Source organism: Lygodium microphyllum, chromosome 11 (genome assembly GCF_053477565.2).
Source record: "Lygodium microphyllum isolate KBCC chromosome 11, Lygodium_microphyllum_v1.1.10, whole genome shotgun sequence".
Lineage (NCBI taxonomy): Eukaryota > Viridiplantae > Streptophyta > Polypodiopsida > Schizaeales > Lygodiaceae > Lygodium > Lygodium microphyllum.
In genome coordinates, this window is record NC_141145.1 from 35,038,065 (window position 1) to 35,050,084 (window position 12,020).

Sequence of the window (12,020 nt, forward strand, 5' to 3'; positions counted from 1 at the left end):
TCCAAACCTATAGCGAAAATAATATAGTAGTAAGATTATATTTCCTCTTTCCCCCCTCCTCTCTCTGTCTTCTTCTTCTTCTTCTCTCTCTCTCTCTCTCTCTCTCTCTCTCTCTCTCTCTCTCTCTCTCCTATCTCTCTCTCAAAGTGTGTGAAAATTTATGTTCGAAAAACTTTAAATTAAAAAAAATTAAAAATTAAAAAGTTTAATCTAACACACACACACACAGAGAACCTAGGCCCTACACATGAGAGAGAGGGCAGGGAGGGGGAAGGAATTTAATTAAAAAGGGGAGGTAGAAAAGAAAGAGAGAGATTATAAGTGAGAGAGAGAGGAGGGGGTTTAATATAAAAAATGAGGGTGAGGGGGGGAAGGGGGGTGGGGGGGAGAGGGGGAAGGCTTGAATGAAAAAAGGGAGGGGGAAGAGAAAATGAGATATTACAAGTGAGAATGAGGGGAGGGGAGGGGATTTTGATTGGAAAAGGGAGGTTTGGAAAAAGGGGTAGGTTTGGGAAGCCCTATGGACTCTCTCTCTCTCTCTCTCTCTCTCTCTCTCTCTCTCTCTCTCTGAGAGGGGGAAGGAATTTAATTAAAAAGGGGAGGTGGAAAATAAAGAGAGAGATTTTAAGTGAGAGAGAGGGGAGGGGGTTTAATTTAAAAAATGGAGGTGAGGGTGGGAAGGGGGGGCGGGGGGACGAGAGGGAAGGCTTTAATGAAAAAAGGGATGGGGAAGAGAAAATGAGAGATTACAGGTGAGAATGAGGGGAGGGGAGGGGGTTTTGATTGGAAAAGGGAGATTTGGAAAAAGGGGTAGGTTCGGGAAGCCCTCTAGAGGTTCGGGGCTTTTCGAACCTATAACAAAAATAATATTTCTCTCTTTCTGTCTCTCTCTGCCTTCCAAATTCCCTATGTCTAATTTTCTCTCTCTCTCTCTCTCTCTCTCTCTCTCTCTCCTTTTATTCCCCCCTCTCTTCTCTCTTTTCATTCTCTCTCCATCTCCTCTATATTCCTTTTTTTCCCTCTCTCTCTCTCTCTATTCTCTTTTTAAAATTTTTATTTTCTCTCTCTCTCTCTCTCCTTATATTCTCTTTATGCTTTTCTTCTCTCTCTCTCTTCTCTCTTTTCCTTCTCTCTTTCTTCTCTGTTTTTTATTCTCTCTCTTTTTAAATTTCATCTTTCCTCTCTCTATAATTCTCTCTACATGTTCCCTCCCCCCCCCTCTCTCTCTCTCTCTCTCTCTCTCTCTCTCTCTCTTCTTCTTCTTCTTCTTCTTCTCCCCCCTCTTAGTCTTTCTTAAGGTATATACATTTTATCTTTTCCCTATATATAATTCTCTATTTATGTTTATATTCTCTCTTTTCTTCTCCTCTCTCTCTTTCTCTCTCCACCCCTTTTTCTTCTCCCTTCTTTCTCTTAATTTTCCTTTTTTTCTCTCTCCCTCTCTCTTTTAAATTTTATCTTTTTATTCTCTCTCTCTCTCTCTCTCTTTAAATTTTATCTTCTCTCTCTCTCTCTCTATTTTCCCCTCTCCTTTTCTCTCTCATAAAATATTTAAATTTAAAAAAGAATTTTCTCTTCTCTTTTTTCCCATCTCTCTTCCTCTTTTCCTCTTTCTTCTCTCTCTCTTTCCCCCTCTCCTCTCTTTTTCTTCTCTCTCCTCTTTTTTTCTTTTTTTTTTCTTTTCTCTTGAAATTTTTTTCTTTTCTCTTTCTTTTAAATTTGATTTTTCCTCTTTATAATTCTCTCTCTGTATTCAAATTCTATCTCTTCTTATTCTTATTTTCTCTCTCATTTTCTTCTCTGTCTCCTCCCTCTCCCCTCCTCTCTTTTCCTTTTTTCTTTTCCTCTCTCTCTCTCTCTTAAATTATAGATTTCCTCTCTCTATAATTCTTTCTCTATGTTCCCCTCCCCTCTCTCTCTCTCTCTCTCCCTCTCTTCTTTCTTTTTTGTTCTTTGTATATTTCTATGTGTGTGTGTGTCCTTATTTTAATTAAAAAATTTAATCTAACTATGAGAGAGAGAGAGAGAGAGAGAGAGAGAGAGAGAGAGAGAGAGAGAGAGAGAGAGAGAACCTAGGCCCTACACATGAGAGAGAGGGGGGAGGGGGAGAAGAAAAATATTTAATTTAAAAAAGACTATTCTCTTTTCTCTTTCCCCCCCTCTCTCCATCTTCTTTTTTTTCTTCTTCTTCTTGTTCTTATTCTCTCTCTCTTCTATCTCTCTCTCAAAGTGTGTGAAAATTTATATTTAAAAATTTTAAATTAAAAAAACTTTTAAAAATTAAAAAGTTTAATCTAACACACACACACACACATACACACAGAAAACCTAGGCTCTATACATGAGAGAGAGAGGGGGGAGGGGGGAGGAATTTAATTAAAAACGGGAGGTAGAAAAGAAAGAGAGAAATTATAAGTGAGAGAGAGGGGAGGGGGTTTAATTTAAAAAATGGGGGTGAGAGGGGGAAGGGGGTGGGAGGGCGAGAGGGCGAGAGGGAAGGCTTGAATGAAAAAAGGGAGGGGGAAGAGAAAATGAGAGATTACAAGTGAGAATGAGGGGAGGGGAGGGGGTTTTGATTGGAAAAGGGAGGTTTGGAAAAAGGGATAGGTTTGGGAAGCCCTCTGGACTCTCTCTCTCTCTTTCTTTCTTTCTCTCTCTCTTTTTTTCTTATCTCTCCTCTTTTTTCCTTTTTTTTCTTCTCTCTTGAATTTTTTTCCTCTTTCTTTTATTTTTTTTCCTCTCTCTATAATTCTCTCTCTATGTTCAAATTCTATCTCTTCTTATTCTTATTTCTCTCTCATTTTCTTCTATATCTCTCTTCCCCTCCCTCCTATCTTTTCCTTTTTTCTTTTACTCTCTTTTAAATTATATATTTTCTCTCTCTATAATCATTTCTTTATGTTCCCCGCCCTCTATCTCTCTCTTGCCCTCCCTCTCTTCTTTCTTTTTTGTTTTGTGTATATTTCTCTATGTGTGTGTAAGTCTCCTTATTTTAATTAAAAAAACTTTTAATTAAAAATTTTAATCTAACTATGAGAGAGAGTGAGAGAGAACCTAGGCTCTATACATGAGAGAGAGGAGGGAGGGGGAGATAAAAAATATTTAATTTAAAAATATTATTCTCTTTCCTCTTTCCCCCCTCCTCTCTCCGCCTTCTTCTTATTCTTCTTCTTCTCTCTCTCTCTCTCAAAGTGTGTGAAAAATTATGTTTGAAAAACTTTAAATTAAAAAAAACTTTTAAAAATTAAAAAGTTTAATCTAACAGAGAGAGAGAGAACTTGGGCCCTATACATGAGAGAGAGAGGGGGGAGGAATTTAATTAAAAAGGGGAGGTGAAAAATAAAAAGAGAGATTATAAGCGAGAGAGAGGGGAGGGGGTTTAATTAAAAAAATGGAGGTGAGGGTGGAAGGGAGGGGGAGGGGGCGCGAGAGGGAAGGCTTTAATGAAAAAAGGGAGGGGGAAGAGAAAATGAGAGGTGAGAATGAGGGGAGAGAAGGGGGTTTTGATTGGAAAAGGGAGGTTTGGAAAAAGGGGTAGGTTCGGGAAGCCCTCTAGAGGTTCGGGGCTTTCCGAACCTATAGCAAAAAAAATATTTCTCTCTTTCTCTCTCTCTTTGTGTCCCCCAAATTCCCTATGTTTAATTTTTTTCTCTCTCTCTCTCTCCTTTTATTCCCCCCTCTCTCCTCTCTTTTCATTCTCTCTCCGTCTCCTCTTTATTCCTTTTTTTTCTTCTTCTCTCTCTCTCTATCTATTCTCTTTTTAAAATTTTTATTTTCTCTCTCTCTCTCTCTCTCTCTCTCCTTATCTTCTCTTTATGCTTTTCTTCTCTCTCTCTCCTCTCTTTTCCTTCTCTCTTTCTCCTCTATTTTTCATTCCTCTCTCTTTTTAAATTTCATCTTTCCTCTCTATAATTCTCTCTACATGTTCCCTCTCCCCCCCCTCTCTCTCTCTCTCTCTCTCTCTCTTCTTCTTCTTCTTCTTCTTCTTCTCCCCCCTCTTAGTCTTTCTTAAGGTATGTAAATTTTATCTTTTCCCTATATATAATTCTCTATTTATGTTTATATTCTCTCTTTTCTTCTCCTCTCTCTCTTTATCTCTCCTTTTATTCTCTCTCTCCACCCCTTTTTCTTCTCCCCCCTTTCTCTTAATTTTTCATTTTTTCTCTCTCCCTCTCTCTCTTTTAAATTTTATATTTTTCTTCTCTCTCTCTCTCTTTAAATTTTATCTTCTCTCTCTCTCTCTCTCTATTTTTCCCTCTCCTTTTCTCTCTCATAAAATATTTAAATTTAAAAAAGAATTTTCTCTTCTCTTTTTTCCCATCTCTCTTCCTCTTTTCCTCTTTCTTCTCTCTCTCTCTCCCCCTCTCCTCTCTTTTTCTTCTCTCTCCTCTTTTTTTCTTTTTTTCCTTCTTCTCTCTTGAATTTTTTTATTTTCTCTTTCTTTTAAATTTGATTTTTCCTCTCTTTATAAATCTCTCTTTGTGTTCAAATTCTATCTCTTCTTATTCTTATTTTCTCTCTCCTTTTCTTCTTTGTCTCCTCCCCCTCCCCCTCCTCCTCTCTTTTCCTTTTTCCTTTTCCTCTCTCTCTCTCTCTCTTAAATTATAGATTTTCTCTATCTATAATTCTTTCTCTATGTTCCCCCCTCTCTCTCTCTCCCTCTCTTCTTTCTTTTTTGTTCTTTATATATTTCTATGTGTCTGTGTGTCCTTATTTTAATTAAAAAGTTTAATCTAACTATGAGAGAGAGAGAGAGAGAGAGAGAGAGAGAGAGAGAGAGAGAGAACCTAGGCCCTACACATGAGAGAGGGGGGAGGGGGAGAAGAAAAATATTTAATTTAAAAAAGATTATTGTATTTTCTCTTCCCCCCTCTCTCCATCTTCTTCTTGTTCTTCTTCTTCTCTCTCTCTTCTATCTCTCTCTCAAAGTGTGTGAAAATTTATGTTGAAAAATTTTAAATTAAAAAAACTTTCAAAAATTAAAGTTTAATCTAATTGAGAGAGAGAGAGAGAGAGAGAGAGAGAGAGAGAGAGAGAGAGAGAGAGAGAACCTAGGCCCTACACATATGAGAGAGAGAGAGAGAGAGAGAGAGAGAGAGAGAGAGAGAACCTAGGCCCTACACATATGAGAGAGAGAGAGAGAGAGAGAGAGAGAGAGAGAGAGAGAGAGGGGGGGGAGGGGGGAGGAATTTAATTAAAAAGGGGAGGTAGAAAAGAAAGAGAGAGATTATAAGTGAGAGAGAGGGGAGGGGGTTTAATTTAAAAAATGGAGGTGATGGTGGGAAGGGGGGTGGGGAGGCGAGGGGGAAGGCTTGAATGAAAAAAGGGAGGGGGAAGAGAAAATGAGAGATTACAAGTGAGAATGAGGGGAGGGGAGGGGGTTTTGATTGGAAAAGGGAGGTTTGGAAAAAAGGGTAGGTTTGGGAAGCCCTCTGGACACACACGCTCTCTCTCTCATCTTTTTTCTTTTTTTTCTTCTTCTCTCTTGAATTTTTTTCCTCTTTCTTTTAAATTTTATTTTTCCTATCTCTATTATTCTCTGTGTTCAAATTCTATCTCTTCTTATTCTTATTTTCTCTCTCATTTTCTTCTCTATCTCTCTCCCCCTTCCTTCTTTCTTTTTCTTTTTTCTTTTCCTCTCTCTCTCTCTCTCTTTTGAATTATATATTTCCTCTCTCTATAATTCTTTCTCTATGTTCCCCCCTCCCTCCCTCTCTTCTTTCTTTTTTGTTCTTTGTATATTTCTCTATGTGTGTGTGTGTCTCTCTCCTTATTTTAATTAAAAAAGTTTAAATTAAAAGTTTACTCTAAGAGAGAGAGAGAGAGAGAGAGAGAGAGAGAGAGAGAGAGAGAACCTAGGCCCTATACATGAGAGAGAGGGGGAGGGGGAGAATAAAAATGTTTAATTTAAAAAGACTATTCTCTTTCCTCTTTCCCTTCTATCTCTCTCTCAAAGTGTGTGAAAATTTATGTTCAAAAAATTTTAAATTAAAAAACTTTTAAAAATTAAAAAGTTTAATCTAGAGAGAGAGAGAGAGAGAGAGAGAGAGAGAGAGAGAGAGAGAGAGAGAGAGAACATGGGCCCTATACATGAGAGAGAGAGGGGGGAGGGGGGAGGAATTTAATTAAAAAGGGGAAGTGAAAAATAAAGAGAGAGATTATAAGTGAGAGAGAGGGGAGGGGGTTCAATTTAAAAAATGGAGGTGAGGGTGGCAGGGGGGGGGAGAGAAAATAAGAGATTACAGGTGAGAATGAGGGGAGGGGAGGGGGTTTTGATTGGAAAAGGGAGGTTTGGAAAAAGGGGTAGGTTCGGGAAGCCCTTTGGATGTTCGGGGCTTTTTGAGCCTATAATGAAAATAATATAGTAGTAAGAAGTAAGATACATGCGTCCCAATTTACCTGCACGTGCAAGATGTTATATTTCAATAAACGACCAAGATTGATTCCAAAAGTGTCCCTTGTTCCCAACCATTGATCCAACTTTGACCCCCTTTGAAATGCCCCTCTGAGGTAGTGTTGAAGGCCATACCGCTTTACAAAGAAGCTCATATGTGTAGGCATTTGCAGGTTATTAAATATTTGGTAAATGGTTTTGAATTTGAATAAAACTTTTATTAAGGACGTTGGAAGGATCAAAAGAGCCGTTTGAAGGAGCAAGATATCAGACCCTCCGTTTCAAATTTGCAGACAATCATATCTCTTCGCGCTCTTTGTCTCTCTCTCTCTCTCTCTCGCCCCGAGCGGCTATGGCAGCTGTCGATTCTTCATCTTTCCCTGCTTCGCCATGCCCATCAGCAGCAGCCAAGCCATTAACGTCTGTCCCTGTCGTCGAGGTATCTTATATCAGAAATCACTCGCACAATCGGTCCCTTGCCGGCAGTACACGGATTCTGTACGTAACGTACATCTTGGTTTTTTTACCTGTTTGTCTGTTTGCTGATCAGACACCGAAGGCAGCTGTGGCGTCTGCTGGAGGAGTGCTTAATGATGAGAATGGAGGGAACGATAACGTGACCAATGTATTCAAGGACTTGAACGAGTCGCGAGCTGAGCTGCTCGCCAGGGTACAGAGCCTGAAGAAGGTATCATAAAACTCCATCATCTCCCTCTTCATTTCATCTCCTAAATTATAATAATCACCTTGTTGATCATGTCTTCGATTTCGTGACAACCATGATCTTCTACTGCGTAGCCAATTAGGGTGCCATAATCTTATCATCACCATCCTAATCATCTTAGGAAACATCATCTGCAACTGCATGACTATCTTTGTCACCACACAATCATATTTTCAAACATCATCCGCCTGCATGACCATCAGATTCTATTCGTAACAATGTTTAGTTTGCTTTGTAGCATCTCGGTAATCAACCACATTGAACATTACAATGTAAATCTTAAGCTCACAACCATATGTAACTACACAGACACTTACTCTGTTTCATAAGCATCTTGGTAACTATAATCAAGCTGCCCTTTTCCTTCCCGCAGGATTTGAAAGATTGGCGAGGAAGGCTCGATAATCAAGTGCAAACATACCGGCAGGTAAAATTACTCGTTGAATTTCATTATTCGACTGAATTCGTTTCAAGTCTGGAAGTAAAAATTTTCCCCCTTGTTCGAACGATCACAGGAATTGGGCGAGCTGCGGAACAGCTTGAATGTTGAAGTGGAGCAGCTTAAAAATGTCTGTCTCGCTTAGTCTTACTTTTTTCGATTCTCAATTATGCTAGGCCTGATTGCTGCTTCTTGCCAGGATTATTAACCACCCATTCATTCTTTCTCCAGGATTTCCAGGATCTTCGTGTCTCTTTGAAGAAACAGTTGGATGCGACAGCGAAGCTCTCAGATCTGGTAGAAAATTATTAAATTCTAATCGTAATCTTGCGCACAATCTTCTGATCGTAATCTGTGTTACACTAACTATATATGTTTCTAGTCCTAATCTTCTAATCGTAATTTTGTGATCATAATCTTCTGATCGTAATCTTGTTACACTAACTATATAATTTTTAGTCCTAATCTTCTAATCGTAATCTTGTGATCATAATCTTCTGATCGTAATCTGTATTACACTAACTATATATGTTTCAAGCTGATAATCATGTGAAGGTCATTGAAGTGGTCTCTCTTTCTGTTTTCCTCTCTCAGATACCAAGCGAGCTGCTATCAACGCCTGACATGAAGATCTGCCAGCCCTCTCCATCAAAGGAAAATTTGTGCGTCGAACTGCAGATTGAGAACGCCTCGCCCAGCAAGCCCTTCCCATCCATTGATTCGTCGAACCCCATCACCGTCTGAAGGGTTTAAACCAGAGCTGTGCCCCCCTAACCACAGCTTGTGGTTCACTTGTCAGATTTAAATCGCTTGTATAATCATCCTTATCAAGTAATTGTACCTTACTTCTCTGTCTTACCTGGCTCCTATCTGTAACATTGTTCGATGTCGTGGCAACTTATGTATGGGAACAAGTTAAGCCATCTCTATATTGAGCAACTCATTTAGGGGGAACAAATTAAGACATCTTCTTTTGCTATCCTCTCTCGCACCACTTGCAATTGACTAAAGTTTCAGCCACATCAAGGAATTATGGCCTGATGCCATGCGACAGGAGAGAAGCAATTCACTCTCTCATTATTGCTGTCCAGAGCTGATCTAAAATCTCTCAATAGACTTGAAGAGATTCCAATCAGAGTCTTGTCACAAGCCTTTTGCTGTAATGGCTTCGAGCCTACACTTATTCCCATACCAATCTTTATCGCTTTTAGACTCTTTTATGCTCCTTCTCTGCCTGTATGTAACAAGTGCCTATGTGATTGGCAAGGGATGGTGGTGCTAGCAGCTAGCTATTGTGTTTGGTAAGGGGATGACGGTGTATGCTAGGCATGGCTAGCTGGTAGGATGTGTTAGAGCACCATCGTTTATACAGAAAATTATGCCTATTGGTTGTGTGCAAAGGTTGGTGTTCAAAGTGAAAGAAGGAATCAACAATGAACGAGGATTGTGAAGGGGAAGATGCGGGAGAGAAGATCACACACAATGTAGGTGTTGTCCTACTGAACTGACAGCCTTATTGTACTATCATATTATATATGAATAAAAAATGGGTGGTCATAATGTACACAGGCAGGCCCAAAGGCCTTTTACCTCAACAACCTTCCACTAACAGGCCAACCTGGCTAGGGGGTGAAAACAAGGAAAAGGAAAGAAAAGACAAGGTGAGGAATTATGGCATTTCACCCAATACCCAATCAAAAAGCAAGATTGCTTCATTGTATGGAGCTGTGGGATCCCTTATCTCTTGAATTGTCATGGACTTAGGGATGCTTCTCATGAAGCAAGCACAACTCATCAGTGTACGGTTGTAAAACATCAGAGTCGCGCATAATATCAGCATGGCACATACAAGACAGTAAAGAGTAGTCAAACTCTCCATAATCAATCATTGAAAGAGAGCAAACATCCCGGACACTCGTCCAACGGGGTCTCAAGACTAAATATGGCCTCAACGAAGCGAAAGATTGACATATGGTTGGTTGTCTAGCTTGCAAAACCATAAGAAAACAGCTCTCATGGGCCTGCAAGCTCCATACAATGGAGCAATCCAAGAATGCTTCTCATGAAGCAAGCATGACTCATCAATGCACGGTTGTAAAGCATCAGAGTGGCACATAACATCAGCATGGCGCATACAAGACAGTGGAGAGCAGCCAAACTCTCCAAAGTCGTCCAACGGGGTCACGGGGTCTCAAGACTACATGTGGCCTCAATGAAGCGGAAGACTGACATATGGTTGGTTGTCTAATCTGCAAAACTACAAGAAAACGACTCTCATGATCTTGCAAGGGGTCTAGCAACTGACCACCAACACCTAACTCTGAATGCTATGCATAATTACGTCATCTTGGCCAATAAGTGGCTCATTTTCAGAATAAATAGCTTGTTGTAATGGCATTGTAGTTGTTGTAAAATTAGCCATAAAGAAAGTGTATTGAACGCTCATCAAGAGGCTTGAGAGGTGTTTGTGTTTCAAACAAGATAGCATGATGAATATGTATGATCTGTTGGGCATCCAAATCTCATCAAGAGGCCTGAGAGGTGTTTGTGTCTCAAACAAGATAGCATGATGATTGTGTACGACAGAGATTGATGTGGCATATGTACATAGGAGGGTTGCATGCCACTCCATGCCTCATGGGATGTAATACGATCCAAGATCAAGCACGATGTCCTGTTAACTAAATAGAGTGCCGTTGTAAGGGTATATCTTGCATTATGCAATTGATTGACAGAAATCAAGCTTTTACTGAGCACGGGAACATGTAAAACATCCTTGAGTATAAGAGAAGTCCCATTAGGCAAAGCTAGGTGTATATCCCTTGTACTAATAATAGCATAAAACTGCTTAAGATCCAAATCAATACATCTGTCAATCTCCGTGTAAGAAGATGTAATGTAAGAAGAGAACCATGTGCTATGAGGGGTAACATGATAAGATGACATAGAGTCCAGAAGCCAATCAAACGCATAGGTCTGATCACTGAGCAAGTAAGTGTAGGGAAACAAGATGAGAAGAGTACATGCTCAACTGCATCATCATGGGTAACTGCATGTACAATTGCATGTACCTCACCACTAGTAAGAGTGGTGACACTTGTTGCATCTGTTGTATCTCTAACCTTTGCTCATGTTGAGTCTGTCTCTGTATGTACAATTGCATGTACCTCACCACTAGTAAGAGTGGTGACACCTGTTGCATCTGTTGTATCTCTAACCTTTGCTCATGTCGAGTCTGTCTCTGTCTTTGTTGCTCTCTAAATGACACCTGTTGCATCTGTTGTATCTCTAACCTTTGCTCATGTCGAGTCTGTATCTGTATGTACAATTGCATGTACCTCACCACTAGTAAGAGTGGTGACACCTGTTGCATCTGTTGTATCTCTAACCTTTGCTCATGTCGAGTCTGTCTCTGTCTTTGTTGCTCTCTAATCTTTAAAGCATTTTCTTTGAATATGCCCAAGCTTTCCATAATGGAAGCAAATAACATTTGAAGTAGAAGAACCTGTAGAAGACGACAAGGAATCCAAGTCATCATGAATAGGGCTATCCATAGCATCCATGGAGCTCAAGGAGTCGAGGGTTGTCCCAACATAGGAAACATGCTCATCAAGACAACTATTAGTAGAAGCACAAGTGGTAGAAGCATGCTACTGCAAGTACTCTTCCATCCTCATTGGAGAGGGAAGCACATAACATTTGAAGTAGAAGAACTTGTAGAAGATGACAAGGAATCCAAGTCATCATGAATAGGGCTATCCATAGCATCCATGGAGCTCAAGGAGTTGAGAGTTGTCCCAACATATGAAACATGCTCATCAAGACAACTATTAGTAGAATCACAAGTGGCTCATCAAGACAACTATTAGTAGAAGCACAAGTGGTAGAAGCATGCTACTGCAAGTACTCTTCCATAATGGAAGCAAATAACATTTGAAGTAGAAGAACCTGTAGAAGACGACAAGGAATCCAAGTCATCATGAATAGGGCTATCCATAGCATCCATGGAGCTCAAGGAGTCGAGGGTTGTCCCAACATAGGAAACATGCTCATCAAGACAACTATTAGTAGAAGCACAAGTGGTAGAAGCATGCTACTGCAAGTACTCTTCCATCCTCATTGGAGAGGGAAGCACATAACATTTGAAGTAGAAGAACTTGTAGAAGATGACAAGGAATCCAAGTCATCATGAATAGGGCTATCCATAGCATCCATGGAGCTCAAGGAGTTGAGAGTTGTCCCAACATATGAAACATGCTCATCAAGACAACTATTAGTAGAATCACAAGTGGCTCATCAAGACAACTATTAGTAGAAGCACAAGTGGTAGAAGCATGCTACTGCAAGTACTCTTCCATAATGGAAGCAAATAACATTTGAAGTAGAAGAACCTGTAGAAGACGACAAGGAATCCAAGTCATCATGAATAGGGCTATCCATAGCATCCATGGAGCTCAAGGAGT

At 39.9% G+C, this 12,020-nt stretch overlaps 1 protein-coding gene across 1 annotated transcript; it reads left to right on the forward strand.

The window, feature by feature from the left end:
- The first annotated feature begins 6,661 nt into the window (after positions 1–6,661).
- Positions 6,662–9,433, forward strand: LOC148028697 (uncharacterized). Its single transcript, XM_087688593.1, has 6 exons — positions 6,662–6,833; positions 6,945–7,082; positions 7,492–7,545; positions 7,634–7,687; positions 7,789–7,854; positions 8,152–9,433. Exons 1-6 carry the CDS (start codon positions 6,747–6,749, stop codon positions 8,299–8,301), a joined length of 549 nt encoding a protein of 182 aa, XP_087544719.1. The 5' UTR covers positions 6,662–6,746; the 3' UTR covers positions 8,302–9,433.
- The last annotated feature ends 2,587 nt before the right edge of the window (positions 9,434–12,020 follow it).